Source organism: Vulpes vulpes, unplaced genomic scaffold (assembly GCF_048418805.1).
Source record: "Vulpes vulpes isolate BD-2025 unplaced genomic scaffold, VulVul3 u000000677, whole genome shotgun sequence".
Lineage (NCBI taxonomy): Eukaryota > Metazoa > Chordata > Mammalia > Carnivora > Canidae > Vulpes > Vulpes vulpes.
Genome location: NW_027325813.1, coordinates 270,875 through 297,285, shown reverse-complemented (window position 1 = coordinate 297,285; position 26,411 = coordinate 270,875). Strand labels below are relative to the sequence as shown.

The following is a 26,411-nucleotide window of genomic DNA, read 5'->3' as shown; positions in this document are numbered from 1 at the left end:
TGCTTGCCTCCCCACTAGAACATAAACTGCGAGCTTGTCTTATTTCCAGCTCTCCCCAGTGCCTGGCATTATGCCTGGCACAAAGTCGGTCTCAAAACATATATTTTGAATGAATAACTATATTTGTTCATTGAGGGGAGAATTCCCTTACCCTATGAATGGGATATAAGTGAAGAAATAAAAAGCCCAAGAGGCATGACACTTAGAGGGAAAATGTAGGGACAAATCCGAGCGAAGTTCTCCTGAGAATATGTTTCTGACCATCTCTGGAGGAATTCTGGTTAGGAGTGTGGGGGGGAGTCTCTTCCACAGCCCCTGAGAAATGAGTGTCAGGACCTCCCTGTCCTAGCCTCCCCTCCCCCAACCCACTCCAGCAGCAGTCAGTGTTGCCTGTAGGGGAACTAGCTCTGCAAACATTTACCAAGAAGCCATCCTGGGTGGGGGCTCCATGCTGATGTTGGGGATAGAGATGAGCCAAGGAAGAAGGAGAGGAGCAGCATGGCAGGCAGCAGACACCATGAACAAAAGCAGAGAGAGGGAACATCCTGGTGTGTTTGGGGAATTATGCGCAGTGTGATATTGCTCCAGACAGTGAGGAATAGGAGATGAGGCTGGAAGGGTGAGCAGTGTCCAGGTTGCTAACAGTCTTACGAACCGAGAGAAGTTAGCATAATCAGGCCTGGCATTTACTGAGGCTTCCCACGTATTATTGCTATTCCCCATTTTATAATTTGGAAAACTGAGGTACAGAGAGGGTGTCAAGAATTGGGAAGGGCCTAAGACCTTACCCTCCTGGCAAACCATGTCCCACAACTGAAAACAGGGGCAGGCAAGGTTAGAATTAGGCCTTCTGGCTCTCAGAGAGCCCATGCCTTTGACCACTAGAAGGTACTGCCTCTTAAGAGGTTTGGAATTTATTCCATAAGGGATGGGGAGCCACTGATGGATTTAGAAGCAGGAATTCACATGTTCCTATCACAGGATAAACAGACCAGTTTAAAAAGATTTGACGCCAGCCTGTGGACCCATTTATCCAATTGTCCCCTAATCTCATGGGGCAGCTCACATAAAAGTGGCATCATTTGGTGCTCAAGCCACAATGGCTCTGCTGCCCTCGCAGCAGCCCCCTCTCTCAGCCTCCCCTGTCCTTCCCTGGATTTTCTGTAACAGTTTCTCCTCCGGATATTGTGTGTGTTTCCGTCTTCACAGAACATGAGTAGCTGCGTCAGGAGTCCCGATGCCTCATGCACCTTCTGGACTTCCTGGGTCCCCTTCTGCCTGCGTTGGCCTTCAGGGAGCCTGGCTCACCTCTCCATCATGGAGATGCTTCCCCCAAGCTGTGCCACCTGGCAGGGTCTCCAGGTCACTGCTCCAGTGAGTACTAACTCACAACTGTGTGCATAAGGCTCTGGGGGCTCATCATGTCCACAGCCTGTACTTGCTTGGCTCCCACTTTACAGCTCATGATCCTTGACTCCCAGAGATCTGGTGAGCAGGGTGGGCATCATCCTGGGTGGGGTGTGCGCAGCATGTGCTCAGGGACCTTACTGGGCAGGATCCCAATGGTCAGAGAGGGTCCCCTAGGGCTGTGGGTCTCTCCCCACAACCACCACTACACAGAGACCATACCACAGCCGTGGTGCCTCAGAGCCAGCTTGTGTCTTCCCCTCCAGTCAAGAATGAAGGCTTGGAAGGGAGACTGGCCTGGGTGTCGCCTTGGCCAGTGAATCCCAGGAGCCACAGCCTTTCTCTGCACCCTAGGCTGTGAACATCCCAACATCTGCAGCCTTCTAAGGGCCCTTTCAGCACCGGGAACCCATGCTGGTCAGAAAACGCCTCGTGGAAAACTGAAGCTGGACCTGAATTGTAGAGGATGGTAGGATTTTTTTTTTTTAAGTTTTTAATTACAAAGTTAATTTGCAGGAAAATATATATAGACATGTTTGAAAAGAGAAAGTAAGTCTCCTCAACCACCCCCACACCACAGCGCACTCCCATTCCTTCTGGTTCCTTCTGGTCCACATGCAGGGTTGTGCCTTCCTACTGTAGACTGTGGTGGGGAGAGGGGTCTTCTCTGGGACCCCTGATGTTTCCTGCCCTTAGGGCTTCAGAGGAGGGAGCTTCTGCTACCCTCTGAGATCACTGGAAGTTTTTCTTTGTCTTTCTGCTGTGTGTGTGTGTGTGTGTGTGTGTGTGTTCCTGGGGTTTTCTTTTTGATGAGTGTGGAGGGAAGTGAACCCTGCTCCTTCAGGAGATTGGAGGTGGGAGATGACAGGCAGGTGGCCCTAGTGTAAGCAGAAGTTGGCTCCAAATCCCCAGTGCCCTGCCCCCAACACTGACCTCTTTTCTTCTACCCACAACCCCCCACCCCCACCCCCCAGCTCCACGCCGGAATCTGAGTCCAGCTAGAAGGGTCTGAACTCAAACGCTGCTCCAAAGCACCCTAGCGGCGTGACCTTGGACAGCGACCTGACCTCGGTGGGCCTCGGGCTTCGCATCTCCGCCTGAGGCTTCATCGTGCGCGAGCTCGGAGCTGTCGCTCGGCCCTGAGCCCGCCCCGGAGACAAGCTTCCCGCAAGGTGGCTGTCGGCCTTACCGGGGCGGGAGGGGGCGCGGCGGGGGTCCCCCGGGGTCCGGCGCGGCGCGGGCGGTGGGATCGCGCTCCCCGCGGCGGCCCGGCCCCGGCGCCCGGCACGGAACGGGTGCGGGGCTGGGCCACGGCCGGCCCGGGGGAGCCGGCGGGGCGGGGCCGCCGCGCCCGCTCCCCCTCCCCGCCGCCCGCCGCCTTCTCCTCCGCGCGCCGCCCGGGCTCAGAGCGGCGGCAGCAGCGGCCGCGGCAAGAGCTCGGGCTGCGGCTCCGGCTGCGGCTGCGGCTCCCGCTCCGGCTCCGGCTCCCGCTCCGGCTGCGGCTGCGGCTCCCGCTCCCGCTCCGGCTGCGGCTCCCGCTCCCGCTCCCGCTCCCGCTCGGCCCCACGCGCCCGGGCCCCGCTCGGCCCCGACCCCGCCGCCGCGCCTGCCGGGGGCCTCGGCGCCCCCGCCGCCCGCCTCACGCTGAAGTTCCTGGCCGTGCTGCTGGCCGCGGGCATGCTGGCGTTCCTCGGTGCCGTCATCTGCATCATCGCCAGCGTGCCCCTGGCGGCCAGCCCGGCGCGGGCGCTGCCCGGCGGCGCCGACAACGCCTCGGCCGCCTCGGCCGCCGCCGCCGCCGCCGCCGCCGCCGCCGCCGCCGCGTCCCCGGGCCCGCAGCGCAGTCTGAGCGCGCTGCACGGCGCGGGCGGCTCGGCCGGGCCCCCCGCGCTGCCCGGGGCGCCGGCGGCCAGCGCGCACCCGCTGCCGCCCGCGCCGCTCTTCAGCCGCTTCCTGTGCACGCCGCTGGCGGCCGCCTGCCCGTCGGGGGCCGAGCAGGGCGACGCGGCGGCCGGCGAGCGCGAGGAGCTGCTGCTGCTGCAGAGCACGGCCGAGCAGCTGCGCCAGACGGCGCTGCAGCAGGAGGCGCGCATCCGCGCCGACCAGGACACCATCCGCGAGCTCACCGGCAAGCTGGGCCGCTGCGAGAGCGGCCTGCCGCGCGGCCTCCAGGACGCCGGGCCCCGCCGCGACGCCATGGCCGACGGGCCCTGGGACTCGCCGGCGCTCGTCCTGGAGCTGGAGGACGCGGTGCGCGCGCTCCGGGACCGCCTGGACCGCATCGAGGTGAGCGCCGTCGGCGGGGCGGGGCGGGGCGGGGCGGGGCGGCCGGCGGGGCCCGCGCGGCGGGAAAGGCGCGTTCCCCTCGCGTCCGCTCCAGGCGCCTGGGTGCTGAGCCTCAGTTTCCGCGTCTGTGCAATGGGCGTCGCAGTGCCCGCTCTCGTGGTGAGGGTTTAGTGATTGCAGGTGTGTGTGAAAATGCTTGGCACGTAGTAGGGCCTCGTGAAGGGTCCGCCTCTTTTGTTTCTTCCAGGCGCCCCCAAAGCAGCTGCAGTCCCTCTCGCTTCCCACGGCCCGCAGACAGGAAGCGCTGTCCCGGGACCGGGAGCTGCTGCCCTGCTGAAGAGCAGGGAACAGAGCTGTCCCATCAGCCAAATCCGGGTCCCCTCAGCGCTTCCCATCCCGGTCCCTCCCCCTGGGGCTCAGACCACACACCTAAGGGCAGCCGCTGACGTGGCGCTGGCCCAGCTCTGGGGTGGAGACCGACCGAGGATTGGGCCTCCCGAGGGTTCCTTCTCCTCCTTCACCTTTTTTTCAGCCGTCCCTGGCTCAGGTCAGACCCAGGGGGTCCTACAGGGGGAATCTGCCCTTGGCTGTGGTGTGATCCCCTGGCCAGTCATTTCTCCTTTCAGGTTGCCAGACCCCTTCCTTCCTGGGGGCGCTGGGCGGTGGTAGAAGGGCCGGTCTGCAAGACCCTGACCACCCCACGGCCATCCATGATTTGCAGATGGCAGGGAAGGGGGTTAGCACCAAGATAGAGCTGTGGAAAGAGGGAGGAGATGGAGGCCAAAGCCCCCTCCCATAGTTTGCCCTGAGTGGCTCTGGCAAAGGCAGAGGGGAGGAGAGGCTGGGAGGAAGGAAATGCAGGGAACCCCCCTCCTCATGGCTCCTTCAGATCAACCTCTGGCCTGGCAATGATGTGTGTGGGGAAGGTTGGCCCTTGCCATGGCCCCAGCCGCCCTCCATAAAGTCTGTGCTGGTGTCAGCACCCACCCCAGGGGGTGTCCGAGTGCAGCCAGGCCGTCACAGCCAACCTCCTCACCTTACTGGTGAGAAACCCAGGGCTCAGGGCCCTCCTGGGTGAGTGGCAGAGGCAGGAGGAAAGCCAGACCAGCAGCATCCCCTTTTCCTCCTTCATCTCTGAGGGCATTTCTAGGGTGAGAGAGCCAAGAGCGAGAAGATAATCAGGGAAACACAAAAATTCAACCGTGAAGAGGAGCCTCAGTGTCCTCACCCGTGAAATGGGGACACTACCTCGTTGGGGTGTTAGGAAGATGAAATGACTTAGTCTTTGTCAATGGCCCAAAACAGTGCCTGGCAGCCACGTGCTCCATCAATTTGAGCGATGGCTACTTTTATCATTAAGCTATAATATTGCTAATTTTTTAAGTAGCCAGAAATAAAAATGGGAAGAAACCCCCCTTTTGGGAATAAGAGTTTATTAATGTAAAAAAAAGAGAGAGATTTGGTTTTCGGTAAACTTCCTCTTGCCTGCCCTAGTGCCTGCCTCCACACCCAGATGGCACCTGTGGTTCCTCCCACGTCTGGGGCTGGCAGGGCTGGGCTTGCCCTGGACCTGTTCCCCCAGCACCTGTGCATTTGGCAGGGTGGGCTCCCCTCCAGTTAGCCTGCTGAGGTTGGGGGGGCGGGGATCCTGGCGCCTGGGATTTGGCACCAGATCAGCCTCCCAGGTTGGGAGAGCCCTGGCTTCCCTACACATACCCCCTCCTGCTTTCTGAGTGCAGTGGACATGGAGGGAGAAAGGTGGGGGTCAGCTTGCCCACCAGCTCTGCCTTCTGAGCCTGGCAGTGGCCAGAGCCAGTCTCTGTGGAGCCTTTGGGAGGGGCTGGGGTCTGGTCCCCCATCTCAGCAGGACCCTGTGCATCCTGTAGCCTCGGCCTACTTCCTCCTCTCTCTTTTCATCTAATATCCTCAAAAGGACGCGCCCAGATTCTCAAGGTCTGTAATCTCGCCACTCCTTCTTCTCCCTTTATGGCGCACTGAACATGCTCTGGGGACCTCACCAAAGTTGATCAGTTGAACGAGAATGATTCAGTCCTTATCTTGCTGAATGCCTCTCCAATGTCTGACCACGTCGATCATTCCCTCCTACAGACCTCCATGCCCTTGGCTTCTAGACACCTCTCTCCTGCTCCTTCTCCCTCTCTGCTTCTGTGTCCTCTTTCAGGGTCCTCCTGCTTTAATGGCCACGCCCCTCCTGGCTCTCCTCTCCCTTTCCCTGGGTGAACTCAGCTACACCCTACGGCTTCCAACACCCATTCTACAGTGGTGCCCCAACCAACTTCGTCCAGCCCAGGTTTCTCTCCAGGGTAGGTCCAGTCGCTTCCTGAGAACCTCCCTCTGGACTTCGCACTGACCCCCTGCCCTCAGGGTGCCCCAGCCTGAACTCCCGTCCCCCACCAACCTGCTTTTCAGGTGTGCTCTGAGAAGCTCCTCCCTTGCCCTCCTCCTTCCAGTTGATCTCATCTCTCTGGATGCTTGCCGCAGCCCCCTCAACTCACCATGCACCCCCCTCCACGCATCTTTCTTCAGGCAGCCCCAGGGATCTTCCTTAAGCCCATCATGGGGCTTCCTTATGGTGCAAACTCCCCAACCTGCTCCCAGGCTGTAACTTCAGAGCTGGCCTGACTCCCAGTTCCTTCTTGCCTCTGCTCAGATTACCCCCAGAGTATCCATATTCAGCATCCAAGAGTCTGCTTTAAGGACACCTCCTCCCAGAGGCCCTCTCTGATCACACACTGTCTTCTTCCTAGCCCCGTTCCTGCTCCCAGAACCCTGGGCACATCCCTGCCAGTCTTCCCCACCCCCGCCGCCCCTCACCAGCACTTCTCTGCATCACCCCCTCCCTCACCCCACCAGCCTTCTTCCAAAGGGGTGGGAAGGGCACACTGGCCCAGGCCTCCACCCGAGGCCTCAAATGAGAGCCACGTTTGAGAGCTTAGGAGAAATTGTTTGTCTTCTTTCCTGTGTGCTTATTTTTGTTATTGCTGTTGCTGCTATTTGAAAAAGGTAAAAAAAGGTGTTTTGGGGGGAGAAATTGCATCAAATTCCACCATTGTATCCATTTTTGCAGCCCCTCTTGGTCTTTTATCCAGATGTAGACATTGTTCCAGACTTACTGTTGCTGGTAATTACCATTTTAATGATGGCCATAATATGCTGGAATCCATCTCTGCCTCTACCATCCATCAATCCTCTGATGGTCTCTTGTTGCTGGAGATGTAGGTTGTTCCTAATTATTTTTCTTCTAGATGCTCATTGCAGGATCAGTTTCATGCAGATAGTTGTTGTTGGCTTTTTTTTTTTTTCCTTTATAAGTCTGTTGAATTATTTCTTTAGGCTGAATTCCCAGGGGTGGTATTACTGGGTCAGAGGATATTGATCTTTTATGGCTGTGGCCAAGAACCACTTTTCAAAAGGGCTGAACCCTTTATATGGCAACCAGCCACATATGCATGTTCCAGGGTTTCATTTTTGCATTAATTTAATATATGTGTAAAATGAAACTTTAAGATGGATTTAATCAGTAGTTCTTTGACATAAACCACATCCCTAACCCGGCCTGGCAAGCTGGTTGCCTACCCCTATCTTGGAGTGGGAAGATGGAGATAAGGAATACCCGGATGATGGTCACAGAGGCCTCTGGACTTAATAACAATTATAGCTCATGTTCACTGAGCGAGCACTCACCATGTGCCGGACACTGTGCATTACCTTATTTAATCCTCATAAAATCTTCACGAGTGAGGTAACTGTTTTGTTCCCCTTTTACAGATGAAAAAACCATGACATTGAGAGGGATTAAGAAATTGGCCTGAGGTCACACAGCAGCGGGGCCTCGATTTGACCCTGTCAGTGTCTGGCTCCAGAGCCCTTCTTTGTTCTTCATCATTTCCTCTAGATCCATCTGGAGACCTCAGACCTCACCTACCTTCAGGAGAGTGAGAAAGAAGTGAGGACAGTAACTCGTGCTGGATGTTACCCCAGACTATTTCTGCCCTAGAGCACCCAGAGCAAAAGCGATGAGGGCCAGTCCTCAAAGGCTTGTGCTGCTGGCTGGCCAAATAATCAGAAGGCTCACGTGGGAGCTTGGCTGATAATAGATAACAATAACAACTAATATTTATTAGTTTATCAGTCTTCAGCCCTGAGAAGTGGGCTGCACACGTCTCCGTCTTACAGGCAGGGACGTGGAGGCTCAGAGTATCTAGAGAAAGCTGAGCCAGGCAAACCACCCCACCCCAACCCCCCGGCTTTGGTTTCCACTCCAGAAGATGATACGGTGGGCCAGATGTTCTCTAAACACCTTACAGCTCTAAATATCCTCTGAAATAGGATGGCTGGTGGCATAAAGTGGAGTTCTTGTGATTTTAAGCTCTTCACCTCCCTCAGTCTTTTTTTTTTTTTTTTTCCATTTTCTTATCTTTAAAATAGGTGCAAGGAGGGGCTAGATTTGGTCCTGGCCCTTTGGGCTCTAAACTGGGAGTTCTTGGGCAGGTGCCTCCAGCTTAGGAATAGCGTGTGTGTGTGTGTGTGTGTGTGTGTTTGTGTAGGGGGGTGGGGATTACATGTGTGTGCAGCCCTGGCCAGGTCCCCAGCCATCCACTCCCAGACCTCCAAATTCTGATGCAAATCTGCAGATAAACACAGAGACTGGGAGACTCTAGTGGTGCCTTTTCTGAAGTTTATTGGTGGCTTCTGCTTTTCTCTGATATTGCTGCCCGTCCTGGCAGCTTCTGCTCTGTGGCAGCTGGCTCTCCTCACCCTGCCTCTTTGGCCATGAAGGGGGCTGGCAGGGTGCAGAGAGAGAGGTTCTGCCCATTGGCCTTTTGTTTTGAGGATGTGGAACCTCAGTGGCCACCAGCCATCTGATGGCCCCTTCCCTGTGACTGGCCTCCCGCCCCATCTCTGGGGGGACACTCACACCCAAAACCCTTAACCCCTGCTCCTGTCAGTGTGACACATTTGCTCTTGCAAGAAACCTGGTGTTTCAAACCCTGGTTCAGCCACCTGTTTGCTGTGACCTCAGGAAATCCCTTCTTCTCTCCGATCCTCAGCGTCCCCATCTGTCAGATAGGAGGGGTGGGCAGAACCCCCCTGAGGAGCCCTCTTGCCCTGTCATCCTGCGCCCTTGCATCCTCTCATCCCCAGGAGTCCTTCACCCAGGAGAGGAGACCTGTCCTGCTATTCCAAGCCTGGCGGGAGCTGCTTGAGGCAGAAGTCAGGGCCTTACCTGGGGGATTTTTTTTTGGGGGGGGGGGGTATACCTTACATTCCAGACATGGAAAAGCTTATATATCTTACTTGTAAAATACACAGATCTTGGGGCACCTGGGTGGCTCAGTGGTTGAGTGTCAGCCTTTGGCTCAGGGCATGATCCCAGGGTCCTGGGATCGAGTCCCACATCGGGCTCCCACATGGAACCTGCTTCTCCCTCTGCCCGTGTCTGTCTCTCTCTCTGTGTCTCTCATGAATAAGTAAATAAAATCTTTAAAAGACACAGATCTTAAGTGTATAGCTCAATGAAAATGTACATATGGATACATCCATGAGAGCACCACCCAAATCAAGAACAGGACATTTCCAGTGCCCCCAAAGCCTCCGTTGTGACCCCTAAAATCCCTTCTTCCCCAGAGGTGCCACTATTCTGGCTTCTGTCCCTGCAGATCTGGTTTGTCTGGGTTTGAACTTCATACGAATGTTCTCAGACAGCTGCACTCTGTGTGTCTGCTGTTTTGTTGTATGTTATGTCTGACATTTGATCGGGGGGCATGTGTCAGTGGTTTGTTATTTTTGCATGCTGTAGTGTTTCGAAGCGTGGCTGTGCCTAAGTGTACTTACCCTTCCTCCACAGATGGACATTTGGGTTGTTTCTGGGCTTGGCATTATTACAGATAAGGCTGCCGCGAACATTCTTGTGACATCTTTTGGTGGCAATAAGCCCTCATTTCTCCTGGCTACATCCCCATGAGTGGGTGTCTGGGTCCCGGGAGAGACATTTATTTAGCGTGAGGAGGTGATGCCAAACACTTTTCCAAAGTGGCAGTAAGCACTTACATGCCCACCTGTGTGTGAAGCTTGCCAGCCTCGGTACGGTTATTTTTAAAACCCTCCCCGTTCTGGTGGGTGTGTAGTGAACTCACTGTGGTTTTAATTTGTATGTCTCTGGTGACTCATGATATGGAGCACCTTTTCTTATATTTATTGGCCATTTTGTAAAGTCTTTGCCTGTGGGAGGTGGAAAGAGGTCAGGGGCTGGGGCTCCTCACCAAGTGAAAATGTGGTGGGGTTACCCGAGGACAATCTTGCACCCGGTGTCCCCATAGAACTCTGGGGACAGGCACTGAGACAACCAGCCCAGAGTGGAAGCACTTATGTGCCCCCACATACCCCTCATTTGACTCCAGGGGAAGCTGAGGCTCAGAGAGGCTGAGCGACTTGCCCGAGGCCACACAGCACAGCAGAAGTTAAGCTAAGCTCACAACCAGGATTTTCTATAAAAACAGGCTGGGGGTAGGGGAGATCCTCAGTCTTTACTGCAGATTTTTGACCAGGGCCCAGAAGTATGTGGGCAAGTAGGACCTGAGAGGAAATTCTGTGGCCTTCTCAATGCAGTAGCTCAACAGGGAATGCTTGAAAGGAGAGGCAAGTGGCCTGGAGTTGGGGGTGTCCTATCACTTAGTCTGGGGCCTCGGAGCCCAAGAGGGTGTATGGACAGATGTTCATTGAGCCTTCTCCTCGCCTCACCACACACTGAGTGCCCTGACCTGGTCCCCCACTCCGCTGCACAGAGACCCATTTGTCTACTTTTCCCTACAGCTCCGAATTGGCACTGGGGGCCAGGACCAAGATCAGTCCGGCCTCTGTAGCTCACTCTCCTGCTCCTTTCCCTTCCCCGCCAGGGTGGGATGGAGACACAGGGCCTGCTGGGCCAGCAGGGCTGTGGGCACCCTCTGTGCCAGCCTGTTCTAGGGGCCTTACAATTGAGTCCCAAGAACTATGGGACTCCTACTGTCCCCATTTCACAGGGAGGAAACAGAGGCTTGGAGGGATTACCAGGTCCTGCAGCTGGGCCTTGCCTTTCAGCAGCTTGCTCCAGCGCTCACACCTACACCGTTACTGCTCCCGGTGCTCTCCTGCCCCTCCGTAGAAGCGAATAATAATCATGGTCATACCCATTTATCAGCCACGTAGGTATGCCAGCCCTCATACACGTTCCTTCATTTTGTCATTAATCATATTCCAAACGTAGAGACGATTATTCCCATTTTATAGTTGAGGAAACCGACAGTCACAGGAATCGAGCAGCTTGCCCAGGGCCACAGATCTAGTTAGTGAGGGGCCTGGAAATGACGCTGGCCTGTCCAATGTGAGGGTCGTGCCTCTACTTGGACATTGAGTACATCAAGTGGTCACAGCATGTGTGGATGCGCAGATGAGTGATGGGGGGAGGGACCGAGCAAGGAAGACTTTGCAGTCCCCCCCACAGAAGCCCTCTTTCCTCTCCCTTTGGAACATCTTAGATCAGGTGTCCGGAAAGCTGCCATCTGGAGGGGGCAGGCACTGGCCAGGGAAGGTGTGGCGGGAGCAAGAAGTGTGTTCTTAGCAGCAGGAACAGCATGTACGGAGGCCCTGGCGTGAGAAGGGAGTTGGGGACAGTTGGGAACATTAAGTGGGAAGGAAGCATAGCCTGCTGGGGTGGGGAGTGAGGGCTGAGATCAGGGGGACATTATGGGTGGTGGGGAGAGGGCTCTTAAAGGATTTTTTTTAAAGATTTTTATTTATTTATTCATGAGAGACACAGGCAGAGGGTGAAGCAGGCTCCCCACGGGGAGCCTGATGCGAGACTTGATCCCAGGTCCCCGGGATCATGACCTGAGCCCAAGGCAGATGCTCAACCACTGAGCCACCCAGGTGACCCCTCTTAAAGGATTTTAAGCAACCTGGTTGGATTAGCTGGTTAGCCACCCCTGGCTGCCGGGTGAGGAAGGGCCAGTGTAGGGGCCCAGGTGATGGGGGCCTGGACTGGGAAGGGCCAAAGGAACCAGGTGAGCCTACCATTAAGATTCAGGGCTCCATTCTACCCTCGGAGACTCTGCTTTTGGATTTTTCCATTTTTAAAAGAAAGTTATTACAGAGTATCTCAGATATACACAAAGGCATAAAGAATGCCATCCAGGTAGGAGCCCAGAATCAAGAACCAGAACGTTTGCAACCAGCTCATGCCCTTCAGAACCTCCCAGCTCCCAGGCCCAGACCACTCTCCTCCAAGAGAGGGTCACCACTGTCCCGAATTCATATTCGTCTGTACCCATGTGTTTCTGCTTTTACAAATATGCGATCTAGTTTTGAATCTTCGCAACTTTATACAAATAGTATCTAACAGTTCTTCTGTAACTTGCTTTTGCTCTCAATATGATGATGAAACAAAAAGATTTGCGTTGGAGTTGGAGAAGTATGGGCCCCTGCAAGAGATATTTAAATAGTGGTGATAACTGACACAGAGCGCTTCGTGTGCCCGCTCTGCCCTCGGGACAGATGTAACTCACTTCTCACTAAAATGCAATGAGATATTATTTCTGTGCCCCCTTTTTGCTGGGAAAACTGAGGTATAGTGGCTATACACAAGGTTGCTGGGCTGCTGGAACCGAGCTGTGAACCCAGCAGATTCAAGCTGGACTTGGGGGTGGTCAGATGGGGAGGTGAGGAGACCGCACACACGGTCCGCCTTTCCTCCACCCTGCCCGGCTGCCCCCGAGCTGGGCCCTACACTGTCCCGGCAGGGTGGGGGGTGAGCTGTGCACTGAGGTCCAGCACCCTCCCTCTGCTCCCTGAAGGAAAGGAGCAGACCCCACCTGGGGGCGAGGTGGTTGGGTCCTCCCCACATCCTCCCAGACTCACAGCCAGCCTGCCTAGGCAGGTCCCTCCTATCCAGGTCCCTCTATGGGGCCACCCCCTACCACGGTCTGCTGGCCTGCCGGACCCTCCCAGCCTTTTCATGGCCACTGGAAGGTCTTCCACTGTCCTCCAGCACCCCCACTGTCCCAGACAGGCAGGGCAGCTGGCACTGTGCCCGCTTGGCCCACGGTGAGGGAAGGACAGAAGAACGAGAATAGCTTCTGGAACCAGAAGGGCCTGGGCTGGGGTTCCTGAAACTTCACCTCACTGTCTCCATTCCCTCCTCTAGAAAGTGGGCCTCCTCACTTGCCCAGATGGTCGAGAGGGCTTGTGAAATGTGCGCACAGGCTTCCCTGGTGCAGGACCTGGCACGCAGTATGTGACGATGGGGACAGCTGCCACTGTCGCATTATTGCTGAGCGCTAATGAGCCCAGCACGCTAGCGCTGAGCTGGCCTGGAACCCCCGGCTCTGGCTCAGGGCCTGTACACTCACACCGAGCCCCACCCCACAGACGCCCAGCACAACAGTCTGTGGGTTCGAAGCCCCCCCGCCATTCCTGCCTCAGCGGGACCTGAGTGGGGGTGATGGCATCACCATCCCTCCCCCCCATCTTGGGCGAGGGGCCCAGTTGGCATCAGACAGGAGCCCACGCGGCACAGCCTGTGCCCGCAGCAGATGGAAAAGTGGGGGGAGTCATGTTCTTCTGATTCAGACATTGGGGTGGGGAGGGGGCCGCACACGATCTGGAGAGCCCACCTCCTCCCTAGCCTTCCTGCCGGTGGCAGAGCTGGTGCCTCGTACAAAAGAACAGCTTGCACGCCCGCCTCCCTCAGCCTGCACGGTTTCTCCTCACCATGGCGTCTGTGTAAATAGCACTAGACGTCCTGTTCCTTCCTGCCAGGCCCTTCTCCCTCTGAGGGAGGAGAGCGCTTTGCTAGAGAGCTCCAGGGGTGTTGGCTTTGCCCAGCCCCATGGCTGTAGAAGATCCAAAAAGGATTTCTGCCTCAGTTCCCCCATCTGTGAAATGGGGGCCCCAGGAGTACCAACCAAAATGAGCGGCTGTGAGGATCGAAGAGTAAATACACAGACAGTGCCAAGGATGGGCCGGGCACACTGTCTCATTCAGACGTGTGCCCTTCATGCCAAGCTTCGCATTGTGGGAAGAGAGGAACAGAGTAGAGGGTGCCGGAGCCCAGGAGACCCAGCCACAGCCCCCCTGGCATTGAGACAGGATGCGCTTTATGAGCTAATTGCCTCAGCCCAAGATTTCCTGGAAGTTCAGCCCCTTTAAAGGCAGTGGGCGGCTGGCCCTGTAACTCCAAGGACATAAGTGGCCAAGGAAAGTTTCTGGAGGTTGCCAGTTCTTTGTTGGTTGACGTATTCAAGGTGCACAGGTTGCATTCTGCTTTTATAGTCTACCAGAGCGGGGTCAGTTTTACAGAAGGGGAAACTGAGGCTTTGTGTTTAGTCAGCCCCGGGGTTAGGATTCGTAGGCACACAGGGAGTTAGAAGGAGCCCTCCATATAGGGTATCGGAGGTTAGGGTAACAGGGGTGGGGCCAGATGTACGGAGCTGCTCACTGGCCTGTGCCCTACCCACCTGGCTTGGCCCGTGCCCTGGCCTGGGAGAGCAAGCAGGGGGCTGCATGGATGGGTAGCTATGGTGGGGGGGATGTGAGGGGGGGACAAAGGTGGCCCACTGTGGGGGCGTCTGAGTGGCAGAGTCCATTGAGCATCTGACTCTTGATTTCAGCTCAGGTCATGATCTCAGGGAGCTGCCCCCCATCGGGCTCTGTGCTCTGTGGGGAGTCTACTTGAGGTTCTCTCTCCCTCCCTTTCCCTTTCCCCCTCCTGCCCATGCTTTCTCTCTTTTTTTTTTTTTATTTTTTATTTTTTTCTTTTTTTCTTTTTTCTTTTTTTCTTTTTTTTTTTTTTTAAAGATTTTATTTGTTTATTCATGAGACACAGAGAGAGAGAGGCAGAGACACAGGCAGAGGGAAAAGCAGGCTCCATGCAGGGAGCCCAATGTGGGACTCGATCCCAGGACCCTGGGATCATGACCTGAGCCAAAGGGAGACACTCAACCACTGAGCCACCCATGCACCCCTCATGCTCTCTCTGTAAAAATAAATGTTTGAGAAAAAAAAAAATAAGGTGGCCCACTGTGGTCCAGGTTTGGCCTGGGCCCTTCTGCACACCACCATTTAATCCTGACCACAGCTACAGCTCTGCAAGCTGGGGATCCCTAGGCCTCATTTTATAGATGAGAAGTGACGGCAGCGAAGTGAGCCTCCCGCTCCCACTCTCCAGGTCGAGTAGCAGAACCAGCTCCCCAGCCTGAGGGAGCTTTTCTGAGGTGCTGCCCTCCCCGCCCCAGCCTCCAGCATTCGGAGACAGACACGCATTGATCCCCTCAGCACAGCTGGAAAACAGGCCCCAGAGGCGATCTGCCCAATCTCACCCAACAAAGGACCGGGGCAGGGCCAGTGAGGCTGGGGAGGGGTCTCCTGTGCCTCAAGCCAGGGGCCATCCTGAGAGGCACAGGGCCCTCAGGGTTGTACTCTTGGTTTTCTGTGTTGCCCTCAGCTGTCTCTTCAGTGCCGCATGCATGGCCCAACCCATCGTCGGTGCTCCCCAATTTCTTGCTCAGTGAAGGAACCCTGAGAATTCAGTGAGCTCAGGTCTGGGGTTAAGCCTTTGAGCAAGGCCCAGGGCTGACAGCAGGAGCTGCCTGGGCCCTTGGAGAGTGTGGAGGGAGCCAGGGGGACAGGGAAGGTCTAATTTGGCTCCTAGCAGCTCACTGAATTATTAATGTCTGCCAGAGACTATCCCCTCCCAGAGTCCAGACTTGGCAGCCTTGCCTGTCTTCTTCCACCCCAGAAGGGGCTTCCTCCAGCAGGAGGGGTGGGGAGAGGCCTCCTGAGGCTCCTGCCCCACTTCTCCTGCCCACTAGGTCGTATGACAACAAAAGGGGGCCTCTAAACACTTTGTCCTCATCGTGGGCAGCATGAGGGTATCAGAGACCAGCTTGGAACACTCTGCCCTGGACAGTGATTGCAATAACCAGGCTCTCTTCATTGGCACCTACTACTTAACCATCCCCCAACCCTTCTAAATAGTTGTCCCCTGTTGCATGTGAGGAAGCAGAGGTTCAGAGAGGTGGAGGCATTTGCCTAGGGTCATACAGCAGATTAATTCTGGAGCTGGATTTGAGCCCTGGGTTGTCTGACTAGGAGCCTATGACCTTACCCACATGCTATTCTGGAATGGGCACCCCCTGCAGCCCTATTCCAGATGCCCCTGGGTTGTGCCCCTGCATCTGCCCAGCGCCCACACAGAGCCTTGCACCATCATAGAGAAGCCCAGGGAGTAAATGAGTGAAGACTAAGACAGTCCACCCCTTCAAAGACCCCTCAGTGTAGAGGCTTCCAGTTACCAAGGACTCAGCAGTAACCCTGACTGCAATGTTAGAACCACGGAAAGGGGAGCTTTCTGTAGCCAGCCCCCCGCCCACCATAGGCTGAGGTGTTCTTGAGGGCAGAACCAGCCTGCCTTCAGCATGCACAGCACCAGCCTGCTTTCAGGCACCAGCAGTGGAAAGGACCTGCTCTTTGTTGAACATTTGCTCCCTGAATTTGGTATTGCCATCCCCATTTTGCATTTGGGGAAGCCAAGGCTCACCTGGGGTCACTCGACAGCGGTAGTAGGCATCTCTGAGCCCTGTGTCTCTCCTCTTCCTCCTTCCAAGTGACCTCACATGCCCTTTCTTCTGCCTCATAAGCAGCAGGAGCTCCCGGCCCGTGTGAACTTCTCAGCTGCCCCCGCCCCTGCGCCTGCGATGCCCACCGCCCTGCACTCCAAGATGGACGAGCTGGAGGGGCAGCTGCTGGCCAAGGTGCTGGCCCTGGAGAAGGAGCGTGTGGCTCTCAGTCACAGCAGCCACCAGCAGCAGCAGGAAGTGGAGAAGGAGCTGGATGCGCTGCAGGACCGTGTAGCCGAACTGGAGCATGGTGGGTCCGGGGACCCCAGAGGGCACAGCAAGCAGGGTCTTGATTCCCAGTTGGGTCCTCAAGGCGGCAGATTCACTTGAAAGCATTTTTAAGCTCTCCAGAGGCTAAAGCTAGAGGGGAGGGTGGGGAGGAGGCTGCGAAACCCAAGAGGGAGAGAATTAATTGGGGAATATAATATTTTTTAACAGCATTTTCTGGCACTTACGTTCTGGGAGTAGGCTAAGTACTTGACACATCAGTTTTGATCTTTACAAACAACATGGGAATGGTACTGTTATTATCCCCATTTCACAGATGAGGAAATTGAGGCTCAGAGAGGTCAAGTGATTTGACCAATGTCACACGGCCAGTGAGTGGTGGATCTACACCTCAAACCAGTTCTGACTCCAAAGTCCAAGCATTTAACTACCCCGCAAAAACGTACCTTCAGGGACTCGGAATTTTGTTCCTTGCTTAACACCTTGGCCTGGCACTGCCAGGAGTCAGAGAAACATGTTGTCATGGATAATGCACAGGTCTGAGCATCAGGAAACCTGGCTTCTAGCTCCACAGAGGTCTCTGGCTTGCTCTGTGGCCTTGGAATTTTGCTTCCTTTCCCCAGACTTGTTTTTCTCATCTGAAATATGGGGATGTAGGACTCATGAGCTCTAAGGGAACTTTCATCTTTGAAACCTTGTGAGGATCACCCTCAAGAGGCTTACTGACAAGTTAGGGTTACCAGGGGAAATCATGAGTCTGTTTCTGGCTTAGATGTAAGATGGCAGTTCAGAAGAAAATCCAAGAGGCCTCCTGAAGGAGGCTCACAACCCTGAAGCTGATCATTAACAGCAGAGGTGGACAGCCAGTTTTGGAGTGGAGGGGCTGGAGCAAGGGCACAGCTGAAGGCGAGGCATGGGCTGGTGGGTTTCAGGGCCAGTGCTACTGGCCCCTCAGGACTGCATATTCTAAGGGATTGGGGAAAATGCGCCCTCCAGAGGCTACAGGGCAGAGAGGAGGCAGGCGACTAGGCTGGATGTCTGTGTGCCTGTGGGCAAGTTGTGTCTCTTTTTGGGACTCAGCTTCCTCATCTATGAAATGGGTTTCAAGGAGCACTGAGCCCCTTCCTCTCTTACCATGATGCATCAGCACAACAGCCTTCACCCTGAGCCCCAACCAGACCTGGGAACCTGGGTCCACCATTCCAAGCCCCAACCCCCTAGTCCAGCCCTCAACAACCAGCTAGAGGAAGAGAACTCCTACCCTGGACGTGGGTATGGTAGGTGTTACTCTCTTTCCTTGGAGGTAGTGACTCCCCAGGCTCCCCCTGCAGACAGCGCTCTGTTATTCAAGATGTACAGTCCCAGAAACTCTGCACTAGCAGACACCCTGGATACCAAGGAGTCACAAGATGATCTTGTTCAGATCCCAGCTCTGCCACTGACTAGCTGTGTGGTCTTGAGAAGATTACTTAATGTCTCTGCACTAAGGCTCCCCCTCTGTGAAATGAGGATTATAATAATGTCTACCTCACATGGTGTCATAAGAACAGAGACCATGTATGTAAAAGTACTTAGAACAGTGCTTGCCACCTGAAGACTCTGTGTTGTGCTTGTTAAATAAATAGGCAAAGAACTCAGAAAAATGATCATTGCAATAGCTCACCTTTCTTGAGCATTTACTAAGGGCCTGGCCCTTTACCTAGTTTGTCCCACTCGGCCCTCACAAAAGCCTGGGAGGGAGGAAGTCTTATTTATACCATTTTACTGAGCAAACCAGGGCTGGAAAGGTGAAGTTGAACTTGTGGAAGGTCACGTGGCTGGGAAGCGTGGAGGTAGGATTTGAACTCAGGACATCTCAGGTCCAGAGCCCTTGTGCTTTAACCACACCCATCAACACAGAAGTAAGGTAGAGAAGGCCATGAAGGCACCTGGCACAGGGGAGATGCCCAAGGAACAGGAGCCCTCATCCTAGAGCCTGCCTTGCCACCCCTGATAGTGCCCACTGACCCCCACCATGTCTGCCTCGCTCCCCCCCAGGAACCTCAGCCTACAATCCCCCAGATGCCTTCAAGATCAGCATCCCCATCCGCAACAACTACATGTACGCCCGTGTGCGGAAGGCACTGCCCGAGCTCTACGCCTTCACCGTCTGCATGTGGCTGCGCTCCAGGTCGGGTGGCAGTGGCCAGGGCACACCCTTCTCCTACTCGGTGCCCGGGCAGGCCAATGAGATTGTGCTGCTGGAGGCGGGCCACGATCCCATGGAACTGCTGATCAATGACAAGGTGAATGGGGGCTGGGTGGGGTGGGAGGAAAGTGGGGGGTGGGGTTACCCTGCACTGTGGTGGGTCCCAAGCATGTGGACCCTTTCCATTCTGCTGCTCGGCAGCTTCAGCGCACGGGAAGTGCCTGCTGTGTGCCAGGGTGGGTTCTGGGTACACAGAGACAACCCAGACCCGGGACAGGCTGAAGAGAGGCTGTCCGTGATGGCATTTCCGTTTACAGAGGAGGCCCGTGGGGCTTCCCCAGGGACCCAACTGTAGGAGCAGGGCTGGAAGTGTCTGTCCCAGAGCCCTGCTCATTCTCCTGGACAAAGAGAGAAATAAATGAGGTCCAGGGAGCTACCTGGGAGGGTAGGACTAGTGGACTCCTTGTGCCCCCCCTCCCTGCAGCAACCCCTCTGCCCCTCCCTTCACATGGAGAGCAGAATGGTGCATGGTTGGGCCTGAATGCTGGATTCAAATCCCAGTTCTGCTCCTTACCCACTGTGTGACCTTAGACTGGTCATTTACCCTCCCTGTGCCTCAGTTCCCTATCTGTCAAGCCGGATGATAATAGTCTCTACCTTGTGGGGTTGTAGTGAGAAGGACTTTACTCACATGATCAGCACTGGGAGGTAGGTACCCTTATTGTCACCACTTTGCATATGGAGAAGCTGAGGCTCAGAGAGGGCAAATAATGCGCCCGGGCCACATTGGGTGAAGGAATGGTGATATGATTCAGACTTGGGCTACAGAAACCTCCTCTTTAACCCCTCCACTGTTCTGCCCTTGGGCCACCCATCTTCCCCCTGCTTGGGCCACCCAGCCCCACAGCCCTCCCCGGACTTGTCTGAAGGACAGGACAAGGACATGGGGGAGTGATGTGGGAAGGGCATGGTGACTGAGCAGTGTCTTACCACCCTCATTCCCCTCAATATCCTCCTCTGCCTGCCATATTGCTTTGGGATTTGCATGGGATTTGGCAGGCATGGTGATCTGTCGAGACCCCCTGGAGATGCAGATACCACATATCACAGCCACTCATGACCAGCCCACAGCCACATGGAGCTGCTAGGAGTGGCTGTCACCCATCAGAAGCCAGCTCAGGGACAGCCCCGGTGGCGCAGTGGTTTAGCGCCGCCTGCAGCCTAGGGCGTGATCCTGGAGACCCTAAATCGAGTCCCACGTCAGGCTCCCTGCATGGAGCCTGCTTCTCCCTCTGCCTGTGTCTCTGCCTCTCTCTCTCTCTCTCTCTCTCTCTCTCACTCTGTGTGTGTCTCTATGAATAAATAAATAAATTATCTTTAAAAAAAAAAAATAAAAGAAGCCAGCTCAGCAGGAGGCATCTTTCATGGGTGTCCTGGAGAAGGAGAAGGAAGGAAATGGGTCCAGGGGACAATGAGTTTCTCCTGCAGCCCAGTAAGGCCTAAGAAGACTAAGATAGTTGGACCACATCTCAATCCTGCTGCCATGTCCCCTTGATACCCCTCTGGCTGCCATCGTTGACCATGCCCAAGCTCGGTGCTCTGCTCTCAATGGAGAGGATTCAGCACCCTGGACAGGGCACAGACCGTTCCTATTCCAGGAACCTCTAGAGTCTTTTAAAACATCAACATCACAAACAAACAAACAACAACAACAACAACAAAAAACCCCATCAACCTCACAGGTTACTCAGTTCTCATCTTTTGTTCCAGCCTCTTAGCCTTGCTCCTGCTATGCCCCCATCTTGCTTTGACTGCAATGAGACATTGGCTCCATTGTCCTTCCAGATGTGTTTGAATACCATGTCTGCTGTCCCACACCTGCCTCTTCCTCAGGACCTCCCAAACGGGCCCTGTTATTTTGTCTTATAATATTGTCCTTGAAGTTCTTCCTTCCCACGCAAACTCAGCTCACTTATAGCCAGGACCAGATCCACATCCCCAGTGTCCTGAACAAGGCCTGGCACTAAGTGTGCCTCAGAGAATGTTGTATTAAAGTGTGATCTCACAGAACTTAGATGAAAGAGCCCTTTGGGAGTCCCAAATCCACAGGCAGCAAGTACCTTTCACCTCACAGGCCAACGCTAATCAATCACCAGAGGCTTCCCAGAGCACTGTGATGGGAAAGATCCCGGGGCTAAGCCTGGGCTCACGATTCATTAGCTTTGTTCTCCTTGGGTGGTTGAGGCAGAGGTGGCCACATATTTGCCATTCTTTGCCTGACCTCCTCACTTCACAGATGAGGAACTGAGGCCCAGGGAGGAAAGAGCAGCCTCCCCAAGGTCCCACAGGAGATTGGTTCGCAGAGCCAGGGCTGGACGCCAGTGCCCAGCCTCTGGGTCCAAGGCTTGGTCCAGTACTGCCAGTACTTCTTCAGCCCAGCTGTGTACCAGGCACTGTGTGAAGGGATAAGAGGCTGTGAGATGTGGCTCTCACTCTGCCTGACCTGACAGGCCTGTGAGAGGGTGAATAAGGTACCTGGGAACACCTGAAAACCAATACTGAATAGTCTCTTGTGATCTGAGAGAAGCTGCCTGGTTAAGTTGTAGGGAAAGAGGAGAAAGTGGTCAGAAAGACATGAAGCTGGAGGAAGGGGAGGGTCAAGCCTTGGTTCAGTCCCTGGAAAGGACACGGGTCTCGTTGTCCCCACCCCACTGGTCCAGGCTTGGGACTTGTGGCATCTCTGACCTGGGGTTGTGGAACCTCTGTCCAGGTAGCCCAGCTGCCTCTGAGCCTGAAAGACGGTAGCTGGCACCACATCTGCATCGCCTGGACCACAAGGGATGGCCTATGGTCTGCCTACCAGGACGGGGAGCTGCAGGGCTCTGGGGAGAACCTGGCCGCCTGGCACCCCATCAAGCCTCATGGGATCCTTATCCTAGGCCAGGAGCAGGTAAGATTTAAGGTGGTATGGGGGCTTGGGGTCTGAGTAGATACCACACTCACCCAAGGCCCCTGAGAATGAGGGGTCTGTGATCATTCAGTCTGATCCAGCCATTCTGCAGATGGGCAAACTAAGACCCAGAATGAGCAGTGACCTGCCCACGGGGCTGGAACCTTGGGGTCAGAGCTAGAAGCTTGGGATGGGGCTAAAGCCTTGGGGGCAGGGCTTCAGCAGGACCTGAGGCCCTATTGAGCCTGTCTGCCTGTCTTTTCCACTGACTCGCTCTATGTCTCTCTCTCTCCTTTCTCTGCCGCTCTCTTGGCCTAGGACACCCTGGGCGGCCGTTTTGATGCCACCCAGGCCTTTGTGGGTGACATCGCCCAGTTTAACCTGTGGGACCACGCCCTGACACCTGCCCAGGTCTTGGGCATTGCCAACTGTACCGGGCCGCTGCTGGGCAACGTCCTCCCCTGGGAAGACAAGCTGGTGGAAGCCTTCGGGGGTGCAAAAAAGGCCACCTTTGATGTCTGCAAGGGAAGGGCCAAGGCATGAGGGGCTACTTCATCCAGGGTCCCTCCCTTGCCTGCCATTTTGGGGACCTTACAGTGGGGGCACACGTTCCCTCCTCAGCCTACCTACCCACTGGCCTTCCCTCCTGCCCTGTTCCTGGCCAGGCCTCCTGTTTCCCCACCTATACCCACACCTCCAGAATGCCCTACCCTGCTATGGCTGTCTCCTAACACCACTTGGATGGGGACAAGCAGCTCAAGCCCATAGGTCAAGCCTGGGGTGAGTCTAGGGTCTGGTCGGGGGTGGTAGCAGTGCCCACAGCACTGTCCACCCTCTTGGCATTACACTGGAGCTGTCTCTTACCCCCACCCACCCTGGCCTATCAACCACGTCTGAATCCACTAATCTCAACAGCATGTCTCATGGAGTTGTGTATGGGGGGCAGGACCTACTATCTCAGTGGCAGGCGTGGCTGTCTGCCCTCCTGTCCCCCATGCAACAGGCCCGGCCCCTTCCCCTTCAGAGCCACAGCAAGCTCTAGAACTGTGCTCCCAGCTGAGAAGGGGATGACCGAGGCATAGGGAGACTCAGAATCACCCATCCTCCATCTTTCCACCAGTTGCCAGTGAAGGACATCTTGATGGAGCCTCCTGCACCCTCTCTCTCCTTCCTCTTTCCTTGTTTCTTTGTATGCAGTGGTTTGAATGTTGGTTCCATGCCTGGCCTACCCCCACCTCAATTTCCAGGATATCCCCTTCCTGGCTCCAGCCTGAGGGACCAGGACCCTGGGAGGCCAGAAGGCCACAGTCACCCCTTGTATCCATGCACATGTGTGCTAACTGGCAGGTCACCTTTCCTCCTCCACGCCCAGGACAGGGCCTGGGCTAGGAGCAGCTTGTGGCAGAGGCATGTGCCCAGGGGACCCAGGTTATGGCAGAGCCACATGACCTAATCCCTCTGCATGGCCCTGCAGCCTCTGGGGAAGGAAGGAAGGAACTGAGTGGGCGAAGAGGGGAGAAGCATGGAGTGGTGTGTAGAGCACTGGCTGAGAAGGAGCCCACGGTTCCTAGCTAGCCCTGCTGCTAACCTGCTGTGTGGCCTTCTGTAAGTCTCTGCCCTCTCCGGCCTGCCTTCCTCATTTGTAAGCTGACGCCTTTGCTTTGGTCATTTCTGAGAGATCAAACGTGATATGGTCTGATTCCAAGTGGCTAGGGCGGGGCAAGCCTGAAGTTGTCCAGGAACCAGGGGACATAGCAGGCACAGATCGTGAGAGAAGGCAGCAGATGGGATCTGGCTGGGCATGGGTCAGGGTCAGCAGCTCCTCCAGAGAGTCAGGGGCAAGGGCAAGGGCCAAAGCAGACCGACTTCATGCACAGATTGTAAAAACCAGCTTTTCTGGATCGCCTTCCAGCCTGCACCCTTGCCCATTGGAGAGGACTGGTGGCTTCTAGCTCCCCTACCTGAGTCCTTGCCAGCGCCCCCGAGAGAGTAGAAGAATGTAAAAGCTGAGGAAAGCCACCCAGGCTGACTCTTGCTTGTATAGATGGAGAAGAGCTCCAAGAGGTCAAGTGACTTGCACAGGGTCACGCAGCACAATGTGGCAGAACCAGGACTAGAACCCAGGGCTTCTGACACCCTCTTCAGTGCCCTTCTCCCCTACACCGTACTGCCTGCCCATGAATGTCTTTGAGTCCGGCCTGCACCTGAGAGGATGGACATTTGAAAGAGGTCAGAATGCTTTCCAACATGAACATCTTCCTTTATGAAACACACAAACATCTTGGCATCCAGCTCCCTCCAGGAAGTAGGGGGGGAAGAGGGGTGAACCCCAGGCACTCTGGCAGGAATGGAAAGCAGGTATCCCTTCTGTCAGTCACCTACCAGGTGTCTGAGCAGCTGCAGGCTACCTGACTCGAGAAGGTACTGGTGCCTTTTGCCTTGCTTTCCATTCCCTGTCCCCACTCCCCGTTCCCCAACCATTTAACCCGAGGCATGATTCAAGAGCTGCAGGCTGTGGGGCCCATTGCCATGGAGGCTTCTCCAAGACTTGTTGCTTCCAGCCCCCAGATCCTTGTTGCCATTTCAAGAGCACAAACAGACCATTCAGCACAACGGGCCCAACTCCCCCTAGAAGAAGTGAGTGCTTCAGCCGGAACCTGCTGAGACCAAGGTTGCCCTGGTAACAGCCAATGACATCAGCCCAAGGGCTGGGTCAAGCGGCTCTTAATGACATATGCTGTTGCTGGGGTGACAGCAGCATTCGGAACTTAGATTTCAGGGACACTGGGCTTTATTGGATTTCCCTTATTGGTTTTAAGGAAGCAGCTTTTGTAGAGGCCTTGGGGAAAAGAAGGGGCCTTAGGAGGAACGTAACAGAACTTGAGCCCACCCAGAGGCATCATCCCAAGTCCTTCATGCTTTGTCATGGTGATAATGAGACACCTGACCTTGGTCCCGTGCTGAGTCACTCTGGTCAGCCCTCCAGAGGGAACAGGAACAAATTAGAGGTGTTGAAGTGCAGGCTGTGAGTCTGGGCCATTGGTGAGTGGCCTAGGTGCCCATTTCCATTCCAAGAAGGTGAAAGCCCTAAAGCCCCCACCCCCTTCCTTCATCCATTGATCATTCTTCACCTTTGCCGAATGCCTGCTTGTATGGACCCCCAGCTTTGGTCTTGTTCAGCTGCTCCTGGGCATGGCCAAGAAGATGTGGAAAGAGGAGCTAGAAATGGTGCTCACTAGTGTCCCTGAGCTGCTCTGGCTAACAGTGATGCTGGGGCCTGTTTGTTACATCTTTTTTTAAGTGTCAGGCACTGTGCTGAGCACCTCACAGGCATCATCTCATTTATCCTCACAACACAGTTATAAACTGGGATTGTTTTTAGCCCCATTATCCTAGGAAGGGAACTGGGGCACAGAGAGGTTAAGTAACCTACAGTGTTAATCAGCTGGCAGGTGATGGAGTCCAGACTTCAAACCAAGGCAGGTTATAGCCAGGACCGAAGGGATAGGCACCCCAACTCTCTATGGAGTGGAACTTGAGCATCATTGTTCCTGGTGGGTTTTGCCCTAAAGAGATGTGCTTGACCTCATTCACTGCCCTCACACGGTTTGTGATTGAGGAAGAGGCCTGGGATGGGCTGGCCCCAAGGCCAGGCCCCTTTGGGTGAAGCCGTGGGAGAGGTCTCAGCCCCTGCAGGGAGCCTCTGTCTCTACAGTGTGCCCATCGCCTCAGCCCTTCTCCAACTGGCTAGAGTTTCCAGGAGAACTAAAAGGGAAGAGGAAGCTGGATGGTCACTCAAGAGTCCCAGGCAGGGAAGGGGGAAATGATATTTCTCAAACTTCCGCTTTGAGTCAAGCCCTGTGCCAGGTGCTTCACAGCTCTAATCTGCCAGATCCCCCCCCCTTTGTGGTGTGTTTTGCCCCTAAATCAACATCCTGAGGGGACAGATCACCTTGCCACAATCATGCATGACCTAGGACCACAGTTGGGCAGAAAAGTTTCTTCAAGAGGCCCAAGCCTCATTATATAGATGATGCCGGGGCCCCGGGAGGGTGAGTGGCCCTTGCAGCCACCCAGCTGGGACACCCAGAGACCTGATCTGACTCTCCACAACACAGTAGTCCCTACCCACCACAAGAACTGGGTCCCTGCTCCTCTACATTTTCTAGCACCCTGCCCTGACCCCTGGAGAAGGAGTCCCTCCCAAATATGGGATTATTCTCTTCCCCTCTGTCCCAGCTGCCTGCCATCCCCAACCCCACCTCACCCCTGCTGGGTAGGGAAGGGGCTCGTGTGGGCCCAGGCTGAGCAGTGAGTGAGCACATGCAGCTGTCTGACACTGTGAAATTAGTGCACCCTACTGGTGACCCACCCCCCCCCTTGCCCAATTTTGTACATAAAGTGACATGAGATGCAACATGTGTGTGTATGTGTGTATGTGTATGAGATATGTCCAGGGTTTTGTTACTTTATTGTTTTTGTATATTTGAATGTTCAAAATAAACAATGTTTACTCTGAGGCTCTTCTTGCACGGGTGGTGCTTTCCTGGGGGGTGCTGGGCAGGAAGAGGATGGCTACTTGGGGCAAGGCAATAGGCAAAGACAGGAGGTGCAGCCTTGGTGCTCCGTAGCCTCCCCACTTGTGCCTCTCAAACTGATAGTTCCTCAAGCTCCCAGG

At 55.2% G+C, this 26,411-nt stretch overlaps 1 protein-coding gene across 1 annotated transcript; it reads left to right on the top strand.

Annotated features, from left to right (window-relative positions):
- The first annotated feature begins 1,099 nt into the window (after window positions 1–1,099).
- NPTXR (neuronal pentraxin receptor) lies at window positions 1,100–26,252 on the top strand. The gene is made up of 6 exons (XM_072746235.1): window positions 1,100–1,163; window positions 2,552–3,693; window positions 16,389–16,617; window positions 18,633–18,880; window positions 21,554–21,733; window positions 22,052–26,252. The coding sequence occupies exons 1-6, from the start codon at window positions 1,100–1,102 to the stop codon at window positions 22,274–22,276; spliced, it is 2,088 nt and encodes a 695-aa protein (XP_072602336.1). The 3' UTR covers window positions 22,277–26,252.
- Window positions 26,253–26,411: the final 159 nt, after the last annotated feature.